The sequence below is a fragment of the Gallus gallus genome, chromosome 2 (assembly GCF_016699485.2).
Source record: "Gallus gallus isolate bGalGal1 chromosome 2, bGalGal1.mat.broiler.GRCg7b, whole genome shotgun sequence".
Lineage (NCBI taxonomy): Eukaryota > Metazoa > Chordata > Aves > Galliformes > Phasianidae > Gallus > Gallus gallus.
This window is the reverse complement of record NC_052533.1, coordinates 88,805,214-88,829,839: the sequence shown is the minus strand read 5'-3', so window position 1 is coordinate 88,829,839 and position 24,626 is coordinate 88,805,214. Positions and strand designations below refer to the sequence as shown.

Below are 24,626 nucleotides of genomic sequence, written 5' to 3'. Positions count from 1 at the left end.
AACAAGAAAAACACAAAGAATTAGGGAAACACTCATTCTGCCTGCTATGGTAAAAAATGGCTGAAAAAATGCTTGGAAAACAATATGGCATCAAACTGAAGTGCATTCCTTTGTCGGCAAATACTGTTATAGAAAACATTGCTGAGGATTTGAAGAAACTGATGTTAGAGCAAAGTACACAGTGTGGGAGGCTTGCAGTACAGTTGAATGAAATTACAGATGTTTCTAACTGTCTCAGCTTATGGTATTTGCTAGATTCTGATTCAGTAATGAAATTGACAGAGAACTACTGTTTTTGTGAGCCACTAGAGGAAAGATGTACTGGAAAAGATGTATTTTCAACAGTAAATGGTTTGATAAAAGCAGTGCTTATGGAAAAACTGTGTAATTACTTATAGTGTGGCTTCCATGGCAGGAATAAAAATAGATTTCAGGGTATAGTTGCACAGCTAGCATCACACATGAAATTCATTCACTGTATCGTTCATATACATGCTATAGTGGCGAAGAATTAGAAGTCTAAAATGCACGAAGTACTGCAGAGTGAATTGTCAATGCATTTAATTTTATAAAAACAAGACCTCTAAATAGTAGAATGCTCTAAAATACTTTCTGATAAGGTGGGAAATGGCCATGAAGTTTGTTTGGTTTTCACCTCGCAGAGTGCTTAAAATGCTTGTTGAACTATGGTTTGTCAATATGAATAACCCATTCCTTGAGCCTAATGACTTACCATTCTGACTTATCCTATCAGCCTCTTCTCCTTCAATGAGGTATTAAAAATCTTGAGTGGAAAAAAAAAATCAGTGGATAATCTCATCAGCTTCTGCAAAAATTCTAGGGTTAAAATTACAAGATCTGCTGATTCTTGCTGAGACTGCATGCTCGTTCCTGTTACTAACTCCTCCATTCTAGAGATTGTCTTTCTTTGCATTACAATTCAATTGTTCAAAGACAATTTTTTGTTGTACAGTATACAAAGAAATTGGAAGAGTGCAATTGAAGACCTCAGGAGAGAAAGTTAAATAGTTTATCTTTAAGCAGTCATAGTAAAGGGTGAAATATTGATGTTTCATATTATCGTAGAAAAAATCAAGTTGGAAGAGGTCTCAGAACATCAAATTCATCCTACTGCTTTAGGAATTGTCAACTATGAAGTCAGACCAGATTGCTCAGGACATTACATAGGACAAGTACTGAAAACTTTTGATGACAGAGATTGCAAGAGCCTCCTTGGGCAACCTGTTCCATTGCTTGACTGTCGTAAGGCGTAAAAAAACCTTCTTCTCTCAGCCTTTCTTCACATGGTGCTGTTCCAGCTCTTTTCCCATCTTGGTGGCCCTTTCATGAACTCACTCAACTTCAAAAGCATATTTCTTGTACTGGGAAGCTGAAAGATAGGCATAGTATTGTGATTATCTTTGTGGTCTTCCACTGGATCCAGGCCAATTTGTCAATGTCTTTCCTGTGTCAGCAGGTCAAAACTGCAAAATCTGTCAGATACAATCTTTCGAGTACTCAGTAGAGGGCAACAGTCAACTTCCCTCAGGATGCTATCTGTGCTCTTGTTAACACAGCCCAGTTGTGGTTGTCCTTACCAGTCATTTGGGCTGACTGCTGTTCAGCTTGTTCACCAGGACCCCCACATCCGTTTCCGCCAAGGTCCTTTTTATCTAGCTGCTCCCCAGACTTGTGTCACTGGCTGCATTGTTATATTCCTTCAACATTATGCTGCTGTTGTTATGAAAAACAGATGAAAAGATCAGGTTTGACTTCACAGGGAATCTTGCTCAATAGTGTCTTCTTTAAAAGACACTGGATGCAGTGACTTCCTTGAGAGAGTAAAGGAAGCATTACTGCAGAGGCAAAAAGTAATTGCAAATATTACCTCTAACTCTTCCTCAAAACATCCAGTTAGCTGGCCTGAGACTCAGCTATTCTGTAAATAACAACACTGCATATGTGAATTCTGTGCTCCTTGGTTATGCAGTTTACAAAACCATATGTTTGCAAAACAGCTAAAAAGACATAAATAATTACTAATGAAAATGAAGTGCATATAAAGACAGGCACAAAAATAATACCAGTTGAAAAATTGACTTCCGAGTTTCCATTCTCCTCAGTAGAAGAAGAAAAAAAATAGATTGTCTGCTTGATAAAAAGAAAGAATCCAAACACTCTCACTCATTTTAACAAACTTTTCCCCGTTACCCTTTGGGATGCAACAGACAAAGAATGTCGATAAAAGAATCAAATTGCTCACTGGAGCAAGTTACTGTGCAACTTCAGTGACAATATATACATAGTTTGATTATGGTTTTTGGTTTATTGTTTTTATTGCTTTTTTTTTTTTTTTTTAAAGGATGTTCTCAAATTTGCATTTGGATTCAAGTTGATAGATTGAATTTTCACAGGGAAATTGTGAAACATTGTAAGTGTCCTTGGATCGGTCTCCCAAAGAAACAATCATTATTACTCGTTTCTGTCCAAGAAGTGAAATTTATTGTGTTTTGAAATTGATTGCATTTGAGAGGTTTTGTCTGTTGGAAAAACAGATTGTCTAATCAATGTGGGATAAAGGGGTAGGATGTGCCAAGACCACCAGGGTACTTTGTGAACTTCATGAGGTCTCTAGGTGGCATATGTCTCTGGGGAATTTCTCACTGATAAATTTTGATTAATTTTTAGCCTTCTTTTTGAGGTGGATACAGAATGTCTAATACAGACCTCAAGGACTCTAGGATGTTATTAATTAATCTTAAGTAATAGGACTTTTTATATAGTGCAGGGACGCAGCCGCAACAACTGCTCTCTTAAAGGTGGTGGGTTGCTCATGACTGGTTCATGTGGCATTGTTGCTCATGTTACTTTTTATTTTGTCATGGTACGTGACAGTGTCAGCCAACTTACAGCTCTTCTAAATAAAAGTATTACAGAAATGATAGTTCTTGACTTCAAGAATTGAGTTATGATGTTTATCCATATTGTATGAATTTGTTTACTATTGCACCAGACACAATTATTTTTTTTTTTCAATTCCCTCAAGTCTTTCTTCTTACAGATAATTTAGGTAGACCTCCTGTACTGATCACAGAGTTCAGTTGCCCTTTTTCTATTTGTGTCCTAAAAGTTCAGACAACTTTTTTTCCTCATTCAGTAGTACTGTTGTGATTTTCCTGCTGAGAATGCATTCAGAACCAACTTCTTTCAGTGTTCCTGTTTCAGTTCAGTTCTTACAGCATTGAGATGGAAAGAACGTAACAGTATATTTCTTTTTAGTGTTTTTCTGGTAGGAAGGGACAATGTTTCCACTCTTGTCTTAATTACTCAGGGGAAGAACTTTTCTGTGCACCCTAACACTATTGATTCCACATCTCTTGGAAAAATATACGTTTCCAAATAGCTTTTCACCCTTTTTCACTGAGGTTGACCATTTTCTCTCATTTCTTCTACTTCTGTATGTATATAGTCTGAAAATGGTATTCCACAAAAGAAGGTTTACATATTAGATTTTCAAATGCTATATACTACATCTGTTACATAGCAGCTTTCTCTTATTGTCACTGTTCCCATTAAATAGCCTACTGCTAGTAGAAAGCTTTACCTTTTTCCTTCATTCTAATTTATGTCAATTGTGGAAAAGTAACAATCTTCAAAACAGACTGTTTTGCTCTCACTCTCACAAGACACTGGGAATCAGAGTATTTTTATGTGATTTATGCCTTATAGTATAATCTTTAAAATATTAAATTATTAGTTTATTCTCTGAATGGAATATATGACTAAAAGAACGCATAAGAAAGGATCTGTTGATTTAATGGATGTTGATGGATGTTAATATACTATATTGTCTTGGTTTTTTTCTGTCTGTGTAGTGGATGTAAAATTCACACATGCCCCCCAAATTTTTGCAGGTTTAATCTACGGACATTCAAATCTGTCTTAATGGAAGGAGTTATGTGTGTCAGTTTGTTTATTGCAGATATGGCAGCTAGCAGCAGTCTATGGCTACAGATTCTGCTATACACCTTCGCTTGAAATTTTGTTGGAATAAAACCTAAATTAGAAATCCCCAGTTAGATTATGGTCAAATAGTATCAGTCTTTACTGACTGTTCTACTTCTGACTGGCCTGTCATTCAGACACAGCATCTTAGCTGAGTGAGTTATCTGACCTTTCTCTGGGTTTATTCACCTCGTTCAGTGTAATCATAATATTACAGATTTCTGACAAGCTACTGCTGGTTTCTTTGTTTAAGAAAGTGTTCTAATGTTTTCCTTTAAAAGAAGAACAAAATATTTGTCACATGTTCCTATTCGTATGTCATTCTGATTTACAGATGCTCCTCAGAAATGAGGATACAAAATGTTGAACAATGTCAGTGCCATTGAGAAGAAGGTGCATGCCATGCTTAATAGTTCAAATATGTAGACATATGATTCTCCCTTATTTTTTAGACCATTGTAACTACAACACAAACATTGTTTATTGAAGTCTATTTATTTTCTACTTTTTAATAGAGAGGTGTTTAGGGTTTGATAAACTCGTGTTATTTTTGCATTTTCTCAGGTCATGCTCAGATTGTCCATCTCTTATTAGAAAGAAATAAGTTTGGAACTATCCCATCTGATAGCCAAGGTGCAACACCTCTGCATTATGCTGCACAGAGCAACTTTGCTGTAAGTATCACACACCCTAAATGGAAAGTAAATGTATTTTGCTGAAATATCTATGATGTAATAAAGTGAGTTGGTTTTTGAAGAGTCTCATAAACAGTGTCAGCACAAGTTTAACTTAGAGTTTTCCTAGTAATGTGCTATAAGTGTAGTTAATTTCTAATTGTTATATATAAATTTTAAAAATAAATTGCTTTACAAAGACATATTTTTGCATCAGAGCATGCAATAACCACTTATGGAATGGGAATGGCACCTACTATCTTACAGTACTTTTGCTTTTTAAGATTGTTCTTAGTAAAATCCAGCCATTCCAATTATAATAGAAATAGATTTTTGGTAGAAAATGTAATTTTTGTCCAGAGCCTAAGCCATTCTATGATTTGGTAGAGTTGAGTCAAAAAAAAACTAGGAGTTTTAACAATTTCTGGCTGTAGGTATTGTAAAGTAGTTCTCAACCACTGGAACTTAAGAAGACTTCTTTTATGCTGCTCTGTTTCTTGTAGAATTATGCTGTGCATGGTAAGACCTCCAGTCTGTTTTCTCTAGTTGTATTATTCACATTCTCCTGTTACAAAAAGGATTATCTGGTGCCTAATCAATGTACTTACGTAGGAATGCAGCTTATATTGTACCATTTTCTTAACAGGGCTACTAATTTGGATCTTTCTTGCCTTCTGTTAATTTTCAGAAAATTTCAGCATCTTGGAGAATCATTCCTTTTATGGGTACTACTGGGTACTACTTCAAAAGACAACTGACCAATGTTTATTGATAGCAGAGCTGTCAGGCCTCTGTTTCCTTGTGAAACTGGGGGAGCTTTTGGTTTTTTGTTTATTTTTGTTTGAAGATGGTCTTAGTAAAAACCTGCAGAGTTGTTTGTTTTAAATTCAGACTTTCATTGGAGCACATCTGTTGTGTGTAGCTGGTGCATTTTTGCAGTATGTTTTATTGATGCTGATTATTGTCCATTATTACAATGTGGTATGTACAATTTGTGTCAGACTCACATGCCTGAAATATTTATCTTGTGAAAGCCTTTCTTTCAAGTCTGAGTCAGACTCTCAAACTGGGAATGATCTGTGGGAAAGATAGCGATAATCCAGTGATTATCCCCTTATGCTTTTATCTTTTTTTCTTTTCTGTATTGGTACATTCTTTATGAAATAATTTTTCATACTGGCTTTCTTTATCTGGGCTTGATTTAGTTGTATGAAACATTTTCATTATGTTGCTCCCTTTTGATCCCATCAGCCAGCCAAACTATGACATCTTTAGGTTTTAGGGGGAGGCAAAGTAGGTGATGGAATCAGACATTCTTTTGTAATCTTGTATACTTACAATGAATTTACTGTTTTGCATCTTAGATGAAGAACAAAACAGGAGAGTCTCACTCCAAGTCTACAGGCCTCTTTGAGCTGATGACGTGATCACAGAACTGTTGCTTATGCATGCCTAAATTATGCCTGGAGCTTCTCTCTCTCTTTTTTTTTTTTTTTTTAAACCACTGGGTTTTTTTTCTGAGCACCAATATTTGCTGTATTTTTTCTATTAGATAAAATAGACTAGCTCCCACCACTGCTTTCCATATACAAAGTCAGTCAATTGAAGGGAGACTCGTCCATGTTTGTTTTGGCGATACCATCCATATGTTTATGTTTTCAGAGCCATATTATTGTTCTGTTCAGACTGCCCAAGTTTACAGAGACATGGTTTGTTTCTCAGTTAAAATGAGATGTTTCTTTGTCCACAAGAAGATGATTTGATCTCTTTTGTTTATTGTAAATATTTTGGTAGCTCTCACTTTTACTGAACTCAACATCTTGATCTTTGTTCGGTTTTTCCTCAGGTTATGTACACACTCTAATATGACCTCATTGTTTTTTTAGAGACCAAAGAGACTTAGCTGCTAGTTAATCTAGGTGAAGCATTTGTAGACTTACTTATTCCCACTTAAAAAAAGAAATCAACTGGTCAGTTGGGCATAAATGATTCTTGAGTAAGTCTTTATTGTAGACCAAGATTCTTATCCTACCAGAGCTCTTTTGAGATCACACGAGGGAAAGGTTGAAGTAGCACTAATGCTAAAACATAAAAAATAAAATGAAATAAAATAATAAAACTCACTTTTCAGTTTTTATTAGTTAGCTTATCTGTGACTATTAATAGATGCGTACCAGCTGTTACATATGCAACATTTGTGAGCCATTAGATAAGAAAACCCTTTCCCTGTTTTTTTCTTGCAGCAGTGATTTCCTCCTTCCCTTACTTGTACAGTGTGGCTTATTAAGAATTTATCAGAAGGTTAAGTGAGTGGACTTGTTTGCTGAGAGCTTAACACAAACATGACATTTGAAGAAATAATTCTTTAAATCAAGCTGTTTAATTTAAAGATTTTAGATGTGATACTTATAGTAGAAAGCGTAGACTCAAGTGTAAAGAATTTATTTATTTTTTTACTTACAGTGTTTCAGTAATTACTAACCTGATGATATATTTAAATATTAGGAAATGTATTTGTTTCTTTAATGTTTTGTTTTGTTTTGTTGGGCTCTTTTGAATGGTCAAGTTAGGCAAACTAAAATATTTACTTGTGTAGTCATATTCAGATTTAAATAACAAAAATGTAGCAAGGAAAGTATTTTGAAGAAAAAGTATTTTAGGATCATGGTGTTATTACAGTAATACCTTGATAAGCCAATAGTACTTTTCCCATTTCCCATTGCTTTCTTCACAGTGACCGCAGTGTCTTTCACTTCCTTATGATGAGCACATGATATTTGACACTAAAAAGAAGAGCAAGAGATGTATGATAGTAGTTGAGGATGTGGCTATGAATGCTGAAGAAGAAAAGGGCGTAGCAGAAAATACAGTCTTCCTGTTGAGCAGATACTCTATATAAAAAGGAAAAATGAAAGCTTTTATTTGTTTCGTGGACAGAGAAATGAGACAAAATAGTTTCATGTTGTCACAGGTTTCTTTTAGTATTAATTCCAATAGTATGTCTTTTCAGGAAACAGTTGAAGTATTTTTGAAACATCCTTCTGTAAAAGATGACTCAGATCTTGAGGGAAGAACGTCTTTCATGTGGGCAGCCGGGAAAGGCAGTGACAACGTCATAAGGACTATGCTGGATTTGAAACTGGATATTGATATCAATATGACAGACAAATATGCTGGGACAGGTAAGATACTTTTCAGTAAAGAGCCACTGAATGATTCCAGTTAGTGTCGTTTTCACCAAATAAAACATGCTGTTAGCTTCTGTATTAATCTTTTCGTAGAGATGTTGCAGTGATGGTATATTCCAAACAAGAAAAAAAATGTTTAACAGTTTTTCACTTTTCAGATAACACTTATGGCTTCTATTATAATGTGAATTATATAAAATGATAAATAAGTGCAATGTCAAAGTTTTGTGGTTCGGCATTTGAAAAAGAGCAGGTATGACTATCACTTGCAATTTGCAGTTTTCACTTCCTTTAGTTATAAGGGTCTTTACATTGTCAATTTCAGTTCCCATAAAATTCTGTTTATAAATGTAAGTTCTTTCCTTACAAATGAACACACCTCAGATTAGTCTTTTCACATTATGACAGTTTTGTAAGTTGTGAGTTAAAAGAAAAAAACACTGTGACAAACAATGTCTAAGATCTCAGTCTTTGATGACTATGAACTACATACTCTACCATTTTAGCGTTGTTTCATCTTTTATTAGTGCCACTTGTATTTGCTGCTTTGTGATAGGTCCCTTATGGATGCCTTTCAGTATTTCAGATCTTAAATACAGTAATGTTGTAGAAAGTGTGCAGACCTCCTTATAAAGGAGCTTGTTCTTTGCCAGCGGTATTTAGAGACTGTTTCTGAAATCATTCAGGTGTGGATTTCATGGTTGAATGATTCAGGTGGCTGTTATGTACCAGGGTTACACTTTTCATAGCAGTAACGCCTAATCACTTTCTAATCCTGATCTTGTTGTAGGACTTCAAGGCAGTTAATGGCTGTTCCATTTACTTGAAGCTGCCATTGTGTAGAGCACGCTAGCGGTCTTAAAGTTCAGAGCTGTGCCGTTCTTCACTTGCTATCAAGCAGTCTGAATTTTACCACTATGCAAATGTGTGCAGCAGGGTGAGCTTTATTATAGTGAGCTGTAAACTTCAAAGGAAGCCCACCAGTAAATCACTTTCTAATTGCAGACCTGATTTTTTTTCTGAAGATTCGTAATCCTTCCCAGGTTTTGGTGGGGGAAGAGTAGTATTGTATTCTAACAGGAAACCATGGAGTAATAGAAAATAGTGTACATGGCTGTGCCCAGGCTGCAGTTGCTGAGGAGAGTTCAAGTTTGTTTTTTGCTGACTTTTGTGCTGAAGTCAGTTAAGCTCAGTCATATTGTTGCACTAACGTAGCTTTTTGCATTTGCTTAAAAAGAGCAAGTTCTCCATTCAGCTCAAGACTCTGCTTATTGTGTAGGAGAATGACACCAAGGGAAAGGAATTTCCCTGTTCGCAGAGATCAGCGCTGCAGGAGCATTACAGGGGCAGCTTTATAGCTCTGCCGTCACTGCATACAATGGTGAGGGCTCTGTCTGTGGGACGAACAAAGGTCCCATTGTGAGCAGCTGGCCAGGGAATCTCTTCAGTCACCGTGACTCCATCACAGAAAATTTGGCTTACAAGAAAATACTGAGCACAAAGTGCGAAACAAGATGCCTGCGTCAGAATGAGTGATAGAGGGGAAGAAGCAGCCAAGCTGACACAGCAGCTCTTTTTCTCTTGCATTGTTATACACACCCCATGTGTCATCGGATTGAGTGGTTTACTGCCTTTGCTTTCATAAGAAATGCAGTACAAAAACCAGAACCTAAAGTTTACGGTGAGGTCAGAACATGAAAATTAGGCCCGTCCAAATACATAAAGCTGCAGGGATCTCGTTCTTGTCAAATTTCTACTTATAGCCTCCCTCTCGCATAGCTGGTGCAGATCTTGCTGCTTACAGATATTTTTCACAAGTGTGATAACTGTCCATATGGGAGTTTTTTTTTTTTCCCATGATATCTGCAACAGATGAATATTAGGATCATTGTAAAAGCAGGATTTCAATTCTTAAGGCAGCACTAGTCATATTGTCTCAGGCCGCAGCCCCGTTGCCTGTAGGAAGTTCCTCATTTGTCTCACAACTCCAGTCACTATTGTTGAGAATCAAACGTAGAAGGCTTCACTGTATGTATATACACTTCAAGTATGAACAACCTGCACCTTTTAGTAGCATCTGTGTGGCAGATTACACTGGGCCACTGTTTCATAAGCTGTAGGAAGTGGTGTCAGTGTAAGGCAACTACTGCAAGCCTGGCAGTTTGACACTGGATATCGTTCAAGAAGTAATTCCTTCTAGTATCTTCTAGTAAATCCTTTCTAGTGGCCTTTGTGGTATGTCTTTCTGTGCAGTGCCTCTGCTGGATCCTCACCGTGCCTCTCATAACTTGAAGCAAGTAGAGGGATGCTGGTACTTGGTACAGCCCCACATCTTGCTCTTTTGACCAGGTTGAATAATGACGGAATTGGAGTGTTTGTGAAATTTCATGGGAGAATAAGAATGCACTGCACAAAATCATACAATCATAGAATGGTTTGGGTTGGAAGGGATCTTTAAGATCATCTAGTTCCACCCCTCTGCTATGAAGTACAGTTATGAAATTGCACATTTTTGTGTTTTCATTCTCCATACTTTGTATGTGATCATCTCTGAAGTAGTTTAGAGGTAAGGAGGTGCGGCTCTGTGAACATAGATTATTTCATTCAATTGCTGACTGTGGGAAATAATCCAAAGCATTTTGAAATAAATTTGTAAGCAAAAGAAATGAGTCGTCAATTTGTCTGAAATCTCATTGCTGTATGTAGTTGGCCTTTCCTTCAGAAAGAACCCTGAGCTGGTTATACCGGCATTTCTGCATTCTCCTCAACCACAGGCTGCTGTGCCAGCAGTTACTATCGGTTAGTAACTTCAGTCCTAAGACACTGTGTCTTTACCTCTGTGGTCTTACTGTGCTAAAAAGAGCTCTGTGTTATTTGTTGATTTAAATTCAGTAAAGTTCTGCGTGCATTTATAGATGAGAAGACAAAAAGAAGAGTAGGAGTCTGCAAAGTCAACTTGCGCAGTTCATACACAATGGAACTTCATATGCTATCGGGGTGAGAGGAAATGTGGTATCTGTAAGTTCCTTCCAGTACTTAAAGGGATCCTATAAGCAGGAGAAAAATCAACTTTTTACATGAGTAGACAGTGATAGGACGAGGGCGAATGGTTTTAAACAGAAAGACAAGAGATGTAGATTAGATGTTCTGGAGAGATGTTTTAAGTGAGAGAGTGCGGAGGCACTGGCATAGGCTGCCTGGAGAGGCTGCTGTCATTCCCCATTCCTGGAGGTGTTCAAGTCCAGATTGGATGGAGCCCTGGGCTGCCTCATCTGGTGCCTGATACAGTGGTTGGCAACCCTGCCTGTGACAGGGGGGTTGGAACTAGATGATCTTTGAGCTCCTTTCTAACCCAAGCTATTCTGTGATTCTGTGGTTTGTCCATCATTTTTTTCCTGAATGAGCAAGGAGTTGCAGGTATTACGTGGAGATGTAATGGCTTTTTGACATAGTTTTATGTAAAATTTTCACCAGGCAATTCTGGAAAATGAAAAAGAAGAGCTGGGAGAAACAGTTGGGTGGTTATCTGGAGTTAGTTTTAACTGAGACAGCTTTGCTTGTTTGAAAGAAAAAAAAATGGCATTTTCAAGAAAACGTTGAAGAAATAATGAAAGCTTTCTTTCTCTTGAAATGGGCAGCTTCATGTCCATTGGGGTAATACAATAAATGCCATGGAACAGAGGCAGAAGTAGTTCTTCCTGTGATCTCTTAATTTTTTAGGCAAAAGCTGGTAACCTTACAGAAATCACAAGTATAAGCCTGTCCTGCTGCTGATAAGGTTAAAATTCACATTTCTGCAGGTGAAAAACCTGTCTTAGAGCTAACGTTCTTTTCTGCTTACTGTGCTGTAATGCTTGTACCTATGGAAATGTGGTTCAAGATTGCCTATCACTCGCTGCAGTTCTTCAGCTGCTTGCTTTTTGAAGGCAGCTTTTTCTACCAAATCGATCAAAATTATCTTTTAATTGGATTGTTCTAATTGTGAACCTCCGGAGCTCACAGTATTGTGTTCTCTTTTTCCTACTGCTTTTTTTCTTTCAGCATTACATGCTGCTGCACTTTCTGGCCACGTCAGCACAGTGAAATTGCTGTTGGAATGCAATGCACAGGTGGATGCTTTGGATGTCATGAAACACACTCCACTTTTCCGAGCTTGTGAAATGGGACACAAAGAAGTGATACAAACACTCATTAAAGGTCAGCTGTTAAAAAATTTACAAAACTGTTCAGGTTTCTGATGTTCCTTTATGTAGAGCTGTGAAATTAATAGCATTGCTGAGCAAGAAGGGGAGAGGAAAATTACTCCTCTAAAAAAATATTGTCTGTAAGTACCCTCTGTGGAACAGCATTAGAAAATAACAAGAGGTTTTTCAGAGCACTGAGCAAAAGACTGGCAGAGTTAAATCTAAACTTTCGAAACAGGGATGGTTCTTTGCACTGTTCTTTTCTGTCCAAGCCTGTTCAAGTACGTTCTAATCTCTCCAACTGCCTCATCCCCCAGCAAGCCATTGCTTTGGGGGGTTTTTCTTCTTTCTTTTTGTTCTGTTCTCAATGAATGAGATCAAATTAAGCTTTCTTCTGAGACAAAGCATTTGTAGTCATCTTTGGAAATTTTTTGGCTATTTAAATTCATGTTCATCTTTAAGTAGGGTAGTTATCAAAATCCAAAATCATTAATATTTTCCCATAGTTGGTTGTTAGAAATAGTATTGTATTTGTAAATAGAAATGAGAGTATGTACAGAGTTCTGAATAATTGTAGAAGCTCTGCTAAATTGCAAGACACTTGGTGAAGTAACTAGTGGTATCTTAGGTGCAAAATTCTTTCATTTTAATAATACAGAAAAGTTCTGCATGGTCTGGAAGCAGTCTCTCCTACTTGAGATATTTACCCATTTATTGTCTGGTGAAGTATCCAGACTAACAAATGACACATTTTCTGTCCAATAACCTTTCTTAGTGAAGGTTGCTTCCCTCTGTTATTTGCTGGACAAATCTTAATGCTCTGCTAAGCTCTTACTCTAACCCCTGTGGTATATAGGTTTTATGGATACAGTAAGCTGGGGTGATCGGAATCTGAGTTACAATCGATTAAATATTTTATGATATAAACAGCCATTCCTGATGGTTAATTTGAATTTAAGTATTTGCGGAGGTTTGTTTTTGTGATGAGTTTTTGCATCGTATGTTATCACAAAGAAATTATCTGCATAAAAGAGCTTCAGCATGCTTGGAATAAAAACAATAGAAAAAAACTTTCTTCAGAAATGGGAATATTTGATCTTGTCTGTTCTAGAGGTTTGAAAAGAGGTTACGTCTGAAGTCTGATTTTCAAAAGTGATTTTGTCATTAAGGAATTTTCACTTAAAATTAATGGGCCTGAAACAAATAAACATCTAGATTTTTCAAGGCTATTTGACAGACGTGAAGTTTCCAAAGTATCTGAGAGGACGTTTAGGATTTTCTAAAGTTGTTAGATAGCTGACCCTGACTGAAATTATTTCATTGACATTTCAACTTGATTTAGGTAATAACATGGATGTTGCACTCTGAAGTACTTCTCTGAATTGTCAGTTTGCCAAAGAAGTTATAGTTGAACATAAACCTATTCTTTGCTTTCTCTTAATTCAAAAATGTATTTGTTATTATAGGAGGAGCAAGAGTAGATTTGGTTGATCAAGATGGCCATTCACCCCTTCACTGGGCAGCCCTGGGAGGAAATGCTGATGTGTGCCAAATCCTGATAGAAAATAAAATCAACCCTAACGTGCAGGATTACGCAGGTAGAACACCTCTGCAGTGTGCTGCGTATGGAGGTTACATCAACTGCATGGTAGTATTACTGGAAAACAATGCAGATCCAAATATTCAGGATAAGGAGGTATGTTGTCCTTCACTGGGCAATTTCATTAAGTTTAAAATAACTGTAAACATAAAGGTCATCCTGTTTTCTGGGACACTGAAACATCTTTTCTGCTGTTGATCGTGAAAGGAAGTGCATCCTGGCATAATTTTCCCTGTCTTCACTTCTAAACTCTTGAATGAAAAAATAATGGTGTAATATTCAGCATGAAATGAGGACTCATTGTTTTCCTTTACCATTTTTGTCTTTGCCTTATCAAAGTGTGATCTTACAAGGAGTCATTTTAAGCATCTCATTTTTTAACTTGTATGGTTCTTTATTAACAATTGATATGGGAATGTGATTTTATAGTTTATAGTGCGTTTCTTCAGCATGTGTTAGATAGAACAAGTGAGATATTGCAAGTGAGACTGCAGAAGAACTTCTTCAATTATTTATCTGTATATAGCTCTTCTTGAAAAAAGGAACACTGGTTTGTTTAAATGTTCTTTTGTGTCATTTTTCAAACAATAAGTGAAATTAGGAGCCAGAATAATTGTGCAACATATAACAGATTTCTTTGTTATTTGACATAATTTCTCTGAAGTCAGTAGAACTTCATGAGTCAAAATAATTTCACACAAATTGTTAAATTTTTTTCTAGCTATTCATAGTAGGGCATGAATAATTCTAGGTAATGGAAAAGTGTTATTTATTATGGGTTCTCCAGAGTATACTGTGAACATTTTCTAAACCTGCTACCAGCTTCGTATGGCATCAGCTTGAATATAGGTGACATCAGCTTCAGGCCTCCTTATTTCACACAGAGATACTGCAGCATAATCTTCAGCACTTGGAGTTCAAGGTGCAGCTTGTTAGCACCGAACTCAGAACTTCTTTGTGTTTTTATGCAGTACACAGTTTTCTGTTTGTTAAATTGGGAGTTTGAAAAAGCAAGATGCAGATATAGGAGGCAGAGGAGTGAAGTGGAATACCTGTGTTTTGTTGATATTAACAGACCTTTAAGTATTCACAGTGCAGATACCAGCCAGGAGCTGGCTGTACAGAGTTTGGCCAGTGTACTGAGTATTGTGAGCTGGATTTCTGCTTCATGTGAGTGAAATGAGACTTCTGAAATCAAGTTCCTTTTGGAAGGACTGCTGGAGTCATTCTGCGTTTGTCTGAGCTGCTAAGCTTTCCTCAAACTTCATCAGAGGTTGATCTCCTTGATTATTCTCTGTCTTGTTGCAGTAGTTTGGATCAGCCTAGAAAACAGTGTGAGTGACAAAAGTTGTTAAGGTCTTCTTCAGAGCAAGGGCAGCATGGCTGCACGGAAATCCACTCTAGAACTAGTTTCCTAATGCTATTTTTCAGCCACTTCAGATGGAAAAGCACTAGTGTTGTAATGTAGTTTAAAAAGAAAAAGATATCTGATTTCATTTTTAAGTGATGTACTCTTTCATTTTAACAAGGGAGTTGTTTTAGAAGAATCAGTTTGTCCTTTGTGTCCAGAAAAGCATCAAGTTGCAATATGATTTGCAACTGTTATTCTGGTGTTATAGAGATTGGGAATAGTATCATTACTTCTTTTTTTCTATCTATTGTCTACAGGGAAGAACTGCTTTACACTGGCTCTGTAACAATGGCTACCTTGATGCTATAAAGTTACTGCTTGGTTTTGATGCTTTCCCTAATCATATGGAGAACAGCGAGGAAAGGTATTGGTCTGAATGAGTCATTTTCTAATTTAGCAAAAATGCTACCTATTGATTTAAGTGTTTATTGTTCAGTTATTCTCACAGTATCATAATTGTCCTAGTATGTAAAAGGAATGCTTTATAGCTTCAATGTAAGGAGCTTTTATAACGTGAAAAATCTCTTGTTTAAGTATGACATTGCAAGTTTAAACTTCAGCTGTTTATACTTTTGAACCTTGAGCTCATGGACGTTTCTGCAAGTATTTACTCATTCTACTCTCATTTCATATATTAAGCATCTTTTTCATTTAGATGAAGTTGACAGTGGATATGTACGATGAAAAGATGAAACTTTCAGAGTAGACTGGAGTTTCTCTTTTCTTGTTGGTAGGAATACAGTGAGAAGAAAGAAAATGGAAGGAATGCATTGTTACATTTTAAAATAGTGATTACAAATTACTGGTGATTAACTGTATTCTAAAAGCCCGGGTGGGTGGGTTTTTTGGGGGGGTTGGGTTTTTTTTGTATCTTATGATCATAAAGAGACAGTAAATTTGCACCTCTTTTCTTTGTGATTCATTGACACATAAATAATAGTTTCTTTTAAAGTGATTTGAGTTGCAGAGTTCACATGAGTCACCTGACCATGAAGATAATTAGTGTTAGCAGAAATTTATGTCTTTTTAGAGCAGATGACCTTGTTCTATTGATAAATAAAATTATGATCAGTATGTCATGTAAATTTGAATATTTCTCAATTTTAAATAATTCAAATACATTTAAGGCCCATATTTTAGAGCTAAATTGGAGATTTCCTTCCTTACCCCAGTTAATTGCTTTTTCCCCCATCATTTCTCTTTTGTTCTCTACACCAGCTACTCAGATCTCTCGCTTTTGTATTTATTCTCATTTTTAGTGAGAAACAAATGAAAGCATTAAGTCGTTCCTAAGTAGTGTCAATACTCTCTCTATAAATTTTTGATAGAAAATTAAGAAAACAGCTGTAGTTAAATTACTTTTAAGAAGTGAGATGAAAAGACAATGTTTTGCCGGAAAGGATGCCATTCTTTTCCTTAGGTTGTAGAAATGGACTAATGATACTCAACTGTTTGGAAAATACCTTAGCTGTGATGTTACTGTAGTCATTCAGTTACTATCTATTTTGTTTACCTTTTGACATTAATGTGTGTTCGTATATATAAGCCTAGATTACTTTGGATATAACAAGCAGCATTCGGAATGGGCACTCTTAAGCACTAGTCCATGTGCAGTAAAGAACAGATCAATATTTCTAGATGAATCAGTCTGTAAATGTGATTTTCCTAAAATATACATTTTATATGGAAAAATTGTGCAATTGCCTCTTAGTAGACATCTACAAAACCTTATTTTGTTGATAAAACCTTGTTTTATTGCTAAGACAGCAGAAGTTCAGAAAATAGAAGTGTCAAGTAACTGCTCTCAGAAGAGAGTGAAATGACCTTGTGGGTATGGTTCATCTCTAATTGGATGTAAATGCTTTTTTACTGAATTACAGTTTCACAAACTGGTATTTTTTTTTTTCTGATATATCTATATAAGGATGCTGCTCTTGTTCATGTTCTTGGAGTGCAATATGAGATATTAGTTCAAAATTCAAACCCAGCAGTTAAAGCTTTTGAAAAGATGGAGCTGGGATTGCATCTAGGATTTTAAGTTGCTTGCAGATGAGTGATCAGTTGTTGGTGTGAAGGGTGGCATTTTGCATTTAGTAATCCAGCTGTATGTCATGAGTGCATCAAATGATGCCACGTTAGCTGCTCCTTGACCACCTTCATACTTGCATTGGTTACGTGTAACAGCTGTTGGCTGGTGTCTTCTCTGTGTGTTTTGCTGTGTAGCCAGTTTGATTCAAAAGCTAACTGCTTTAGAGATAACGAGTGGAAAAGTAAATAGTTAACAGGCTTTGAACTGACACAAAGCAATGGGTGGTTGTGGTAATAGACATAAGCAGCCTTGAATGGGTAGTGTCTGGTTATACAAACCCCCTATTTGGATTTGAGTCATTTTATTTTATTTTATTTTATTTTACTTCCTAAGGTAGCTTGAGTGGGGTCAGATAATCCATGTTTAAGAACATGGGTCTGCATGACTGTGATCTGTAATACAATACATCGTTTTGGTACGTGCATATTAGCAGCATTAAGTTTGCTTCAGTATCTTCTGTACATGTTAGCTAAAATATTCAAAACTAGCTGTACTTTAAAAATGTCACTTTCTGAAATGAGGTCCCTTCTGAAGTACCCATTCTTGGGTTATCAAAAATCTGTAGCTACTTAAATGCTATCAACACACCTTGACATACAAATTTTCGTGTTATGTCATTGTCTTTATTCCTGCAGACACTTCGGTTCAGATACTGTTAATCCTTCCATCAAATCATTGCTGTGTGGCAAGTCCAATTGTGCTCTTTCTGTCTGTTTTTCTTTGCTTACCAGCATTGTGTCCTAGCAAGTTACCATCAAGAAGAACCCTAATTTTCTCAGTCACATGCATTGAAACTTGCTGTTTGAAAGTCTTGCGTTATATGGTCTTGATTATGGTTTGTGACTGATAACTCTCCATCACTAAATGTCTTTGCCTGATGCTTCAGTGTTGGTGAGGGGGGCGGGCACCTTTTGCAGCTATTCAGACAATGGAAATTCAGGGAATTTTTATCTAAAAGTGCTTAGGCAGGTTTGACAGTATTTAAAAGCAAAGGCATTTAATATTTTTATCACGCATGTTGATTTGAAGGCCGGCTTGTCTTTCTAGTACTTTAAAAAAAAGGTGTTATCCATTAAAGTAGGTTTAATACTATTCCTTGGTCAGCTACATTGTCCTGAGTCATTGTTGTAGAAGCTAAGCCAGATCTGACAGTAAATTCTTAGAACTTAAATGGATATGAAAGTAACGCAAAGCATGTTTTATTTTGCTTTTTACTTAGATAATATTTCAACATAGGAACCTTAATAACTTCTTTGTTTGCTCAAAACAGTTAATAATAATAATAATGTGGATAGGACTTTAGACTACTGCACTTAGTATTGTTTGACCCCCTCTAAGTTAGGCAATTAAAATAAGCCTTAAACATGATAATGGTATACACCATGAGCAAGACAAGAAAATAATGTTTAAATTAACAACAGTGATCGTCTGAAAACAGTGTTTAAGCTATTTTCATACTAGAAGTTGTCTTAATATGACATCAGTATGAATCTCATAACGTAAATGCACATTATGATTAGGAATCTAATTCATTGTTGTCTTCTTTTTTTTAGGTACACTCCACTTGATTATGCCTTGCTTGGCGAACACCATGAAGTGATTCAGTTCATGTTAGAACATGGAGCTCTCTCTATAGCTGCCATACAGGACATTGCTGCTTTCAAAATCCAGGCTGTTTATAAAGGATATAAAGTTAGAAAGGCTTTTCAAGAGAGGAAGAATCTTTTGATGAAACACGAACAACTGAGGAAAGATGCTGCTGCCAAGTAAGTCTGAGACTCAAAATCTATTCTAGCAAATAGACATTTGCCATAAGTTTCTATATATATATGTATAGTTTTATCTGTTACTGATTATCACTTATTTTTCCTCTTAGTAAAATTCATGAAACTTGCAAGCATCTAATGGAGGTTTTTTCCATAATGCTACATATGAAAACTGTTTTCCAGATAATTCCATATTAAATAACAATCTTTATATAATGTACATGAACAAGGCAAAATACTAAAGACTGGGAAACTAGCGTATTTACATCATTAATCTTTAGCTGCTAATAAGTTTTGGAAAACATTTTTTACTCTAGAGTAATGAAGGTAATCATTGGCCTCACAAATCTTTGATACAAGTTCTGAAAATAAATTAATAACTAGATGAAGAAGATAAATTAGATACTTGGGAAAGCCTGATTAAATAAGGCTTAACTGTTTCATATGGGAGGCTGAGCTTTTCTAGAAAACTGAACTCCTTCCAGATTTTATTTGCAACTTCTGTCTTGGCAGTAATACACTGCAGTGAGATTTTCTGCACTTGAATTAGACTGTTACTGTGAAATCATTATATTAGATTATAAATAACTACCATATGCAATTCAGATAGTTGTTTTTAAGACATGTTGATTCTGATCGAGCTGGAGTAGCAAAAGGACAAAATTCTAAAATGCAAAAATACAGAAATGATCATCAAAATGATTGGCTAGTCTTTATTCTTAAGATCCACCATATAAAAAGAGCAAATTAGCACATGATTTCTCTTAAAGAGATCTGATTCTGAAATGAAAAGTATGAATCTGAAAATATTTCTAGTAATTTTGATATAATATTTCTACAAATTATAGTATTATTTCTATAAAGAGAGTTCCTATTAATTGATAGACAGTAATCATTGAACATAGAGGATTTTTTCTTGCCTCTGTGTATCTTAGGCAAAGTCAGCTGCTGAGTGCTATATTTCAAATTAATTAGCTTGGTGCTCTGTATATTTGTCCAATCTGACCTTCATTGGGTTTGAGTGCTGCTACCATATTGGTTACAGTTGTTTAATGCCCATTAAGAATCAAAGCTAGAAATACTAGTTAACTGATCTCTTGCTCACATGTTTAGATCCTGAAGTTGTAACTTGCAACCCTCCTACTGTTGCATTTTCTGAAGTCAGTGTAAGTCAGGAGTATGGAGAATCTGTCTTTGAAAGTATCCTTAATATCTTCTGTATTTCTTTAATTTTGAGAACTCTGCTTCTTGCTGTGTGATCACAGCTGACTTTACCAAGCTGAAGTAATTTTACTCTTTGCGATGACAATCATTTTTAGAAGTATCTGTGATACCCCATCCAACACATTAAACAAGAAGGGTTTGCCTGATGGAAATTTGGGAATGTTTTTATCATTGTTTCCCTTTCTGAGTTTCTAATGTACTTTCTGAAACTTACTAAGCTGTTATTGATTTGTTTGAAAACAATAGAAATAAAGTTTGTGTATCAAATACCATAAAAACAGAATTAAAATATAATTGGAGTGTACAAGCAAATCAAGTTGTCACATAACAAATCTTATTTAATTGCAATTTTATGATCTGTAATAAACTGGAGGGGACATTATGTTGTCATCATTCTGCATGCCCATCTGTGCATTCCGCAATTAAACTTGGCCAGGGCGTTGTTACATACAAACAAGTAATATCCCTATTCATGTTTAAAACTGTACTCTCCGGATAGAAGTAGGCATTATGTGCAAATCCAGAATGATGGTGAATGCCTAGATTGAAAAAGAACCAAAACCAAAAACAAACAAAAAAGAAGCCTGCTTCAGAGACATACTGGGAGACCTGCATGGCTAAGCAGGGAGGCCATGACAGAGTTTAGATGTAAAAAGGCAGAATGCCGGAGGTGCAACCAAGGACAATCTACAAAGGAGGAGCTTAGCATCACTTGGGTACATAGGGATGGGATCAGGAAAGACAAAACTCAAAGTTGAGATTAAAAGGAATAGCCCAGGCAAGGAGCTGAGCTTCTGCCTTTACACTGATAGTAAGAGGCTTAGCAAGGAAAATGTGGGCCTGTTGCTGAACGGCATGTGTGACTTGGTGAGAGCAGACAGAGGAACTGGAGATGCTCGGTGCCTTCTTGCTCTCAGTCTTCCCCAAGACCCCTGTGCTTAGAGAATGGGAAGGAGGAGAGCTGCCAGAAATGAATGAGGACTAAGTGATTGCTTGAGAGAACTCAACCTAGACAAGTCCGTGGGACCAGGTGAGCTGCATTTAAGTGTGCTGAGAGAACTGACAGCTGTCCTTAAAAGACCACTGTTAAGCATCTTGGAAAGGTCACAGAGATCAGGAAAATTACCCCAGTGATGGAAGGAAAGTAAATGTATGCAACTTCTACAAGGGCCAGAAGAACAATCTGGGGAACTATAGGCTTGTTGGCCTCACTTTAGTCCCTGGGAAATACATAACAGACAGAAGCTGAGACAATGAGATTTCGGCAGGAAAATACGGAGTAAGTTTTTCATCGTGAGAACACGTCAAGCATTTGGAACAGGCTGCTTGAAGAAAGGATGCAGTTTCCATCCTTAAAGATTTTCAAGACCTGACTGTATAAATCTCTGAACAACCTCATCTGACCTCACAGCTGACCTTTGTTTGAGTGGAATGTTGCTCTTGATGTCTTCTTGAGATCCCTTCCAACATGTATTCCATACTGTATGGAGAATTTGCCACTGCTTCAACACAGTAGCACAGAAGCAATCTGGGAAGGACACATTTCAAAACCAAAAATTTCAGTCTACACAGGGGTAAAATGTTGGACGTTTTAACCTTTTTCAGAAAGAGGCTTTAGTTTTAGAAAACAGTCTTAGAGTTAGTCTTTAGTTAGAAAAGAGTTGAGTCATATAAAGTCATACAGTTTAGTCCATATAAAGATTTCGAATCATATTCAGAAGAAACCGATTTCCAGCATACTGAGGTCTGAAAGAACTTCAGAACTCATTCATCACTTGTTTATCTTCCTTTTGAATTTCTTAGAATAAGTTCTTGAACCTTTTAGTTCTGTGTTTTACCAAAGACTTCTGGATTTGATTCTGGCCAGTTGGTAGCAACTGCTTGAGACTGTGAATATGAATAGGAACTTGAATGAAAGTGAATAAGAGTAAATAAGTCATATATAAGAAGAGAAGAACATCAAGAAAATAAAACAATCAATTAAATAGCTTTCAGTAAATTAGGAAGAATTTTCCAAGAGGTGAGAGAGCAGAAGCAGGTTATGAGATCCATCAGAAAACTGGTAGTAAGACCTGCATGCTGAGCAAAGAGAGAGAATAATGAGCTTTTCAGCAACCTGAGAAGGGAAAGCACAGTGGAAAGTTGATGGCATTGCTAAAAAGAGAGATGGAGATAACATACAACGATAAAATTAAACTGAGGCACAAAAGAAGAGCGGCTAGTAGGAGATGTGGTATATCACAAGAAATGATTGTAAACATACACATAGTAAAAGGAGAAAAAAGAAAGTATTGATCCATAGGTGATGCTGAAAAGACTGAAGTGTTTGTTTTGCTTTGTTTCAATCTTCATCAGATGTCAAATGATGTTCAATAGCAGATGAAATTCACACTAGAAACAGAAGGCAGAAAAGCAGACTAAAATATGAAAAGAACAGGTTAGAGACTAAGTGGATGAATTAGATGATTTCAGATCATCTTAGCCTGATATGATTCATCCATATTTAGGAAACTAGCTGAAATAATCTTAAAATTGCTGCCTTTAAAAATTTGTGTAGGACTTGCTGGGCTACGGTATCTGTGAAATTAGCAGAACGTCTGCTTTGTCTAAGAGCGAAAGAATCACAGGATTATTAAGATTGGAATGGAACTCTTAAGGTCATATAGTCTATCCCCACCCCTGTTCAAACAGAGTCAGCTAGCCCAGGTTGCCCCAGGACCATGTCCTGTCAGGTTTTTAATACTTCTGCAAACAAAGACTCCACGATCTCTCTGGGCAATCTGTGCTCTGAGTCTTGGCTTCTGCAGGCTGAGCACTCCCAACTCTCTCAGCTTCTTCTCATGAAAGATGTTTCAGTCCCTTGAGAGTCTCTGTGTTCTTTTGCAGGACTCATTACAGTAACTCCGTACCTTTCTTGTACTGGAATTAAGTAATTGTGTTATTTCTGTATATCAGAAACATAACAAAACAAGAATTAATAGTAGTCTTGACTTTACTAAAACAAATTTTGTCAAATCAATGAGATTTCCTTTTGTACTATAATAACAACTTTTGTGGCCATGGAGAAATATGTAGCTGCCATTAAGATTTGCCTGAAATTTTCATACATTTCATTAGTATATCAGGGCAATGTGGCTTGAATTAAACCTTGACTATGTGGGTGAAAAACAGCTTAGAAGAACATACACAGAGTGGTTCAACCTTAAACTGGAAGTATATATTGATTAGAATTTCACATAAATCCACGCTGAATCTCACATAATGCAGTATTTTCACTTAAGAATTAATATGTTAGATTTGTAAATAATACTAAGATGCAGAAGACTGCAAATATGCTGAATTCTAATGTAGAATGTGTTAATGCAGGTGAGAAATGACTGAGTTAACAACAGCAGGTCAGGTAAGGACAAATGCACAGCTCTACACATGCTTTTTAAAACAAACACGTGAGACCATATTAGCAAGAGATAGCTATTTATATGACAGGAAGTATAACTCTTCTTGGTCAAGATAAAGTCTCAGCTGTGGTAGAATCACAGCTGGTGATGTATATTTGCAGTTGCGATGTTTAAAGTAACTACTTCTGCAAGGATAACTCTATCCGTATGCTCTCCAGGCATATGGACATCTTCTAAACTTCAAATGTCCTCCGCAGAGTAGATGGAAAAATCAGAGCATTGTTAACAGAAGAGAAATGATTGAATTCGTTTTAGCAGAATTAAAAAATCAACGCATCTCTGTGTCTTCACAAATGCTTAAGGCTGAAACTGTTCCTTTGCAGATGCCAAAACCTTAGTTTCTGCTCTATCACTTTTTGCAATGCAATATAAATTTATGACTCCTAAGGACAAAATTCTGTTGCAATTAATGTGGACAATTTTAGTATATTATCACTGTAGCTGTAGTTGTCTAACTCCAGAGTCCAAGTTTGGATCCTGATGAGTTACTGGAACCTCCTGAGAACAAATGAGAGCTGTGAAGTTAGAAACTTGTCTGCTTCCCTTACCTGCTAATGAAACCTACTCTCTTAACTTAGACAATAATAAAACTTGAAAATTGTATTTTTTATAATGTATTTCACTGTAAATCAAACTGAATTTCTCATTAAATAAAGCACACTCCATGAAGAGGTTAGTAAGTATTCAGGTAACTATTAATCAGTTAAGCTCTACGTTGATGAGGATGGTGGCCTATGAATAGGGAGGTTTGGAATCCCTCCCTTTTATTATTTCATCAGTTTCATCTGAAAAATTAGCACACCTTACAAAACAAACAAACGAAAAAGCAACCTTTTACTTCTTCTCAATTTCTGTTCTGTGGCATTTCAATAACTTTACAATCGGTTTGTTGCTGATGTTGTTTTGAGTTAATCTGCTATTCCCGGAGTGCAGGCCGCTCTGGCTTCCTTCTGTATCACAGCCTTGGCTCACGTGTTGTTTTTCTGTTACCCTGAATGGAGGGTACTGGCAATAGGTGGCGTGGTTG

The 24,626-nt window shown here is 36.4% G+C and overlaps 1 protein-coding gene across 5 annotated transcripts in view; it reads left to right on the top strand.

The window, feature by feature from the left end:
* The window catches only part of INVS (inversin), an 85,138-nt gene that overhangs the window by 46,157 nt on the left and 14,355 nt on the right, over positions 1 to 24,626 (top strand). For all 5 annotated transcript variants that reach the window (NM_204551.2, XM_015282368.4, XM_025147027.3 and 2 more), the window contains 6 exons: positions 4,570 to 4,679; positions 7,690 to 7,861; positions 11,909 to 12,064; positions 13,518 to 13,747; positions 15,320 to 15,426; positions 18,705 to 18,917. In NM_204551.2, coding sequence (NP_989882.2) covers positions 4,570 to 4,679; positions 7,690 to 7,861; positions 11,909 to 12,064; positions 13,518 to 13,747; positions 15,320 to 15,426; positions 18,705 to 18,917 — 988 coding nt within the window. The remainder of the gene's footprint in view (positions 1 to 4,569; positions 4,680 to 7,689; positions 7,862 to 11,908; positions 12,065 to 13,517; positions 13,748 to 15,319; positions 15,427 to 18,704; positions 18,918 to 24,626) is intronic.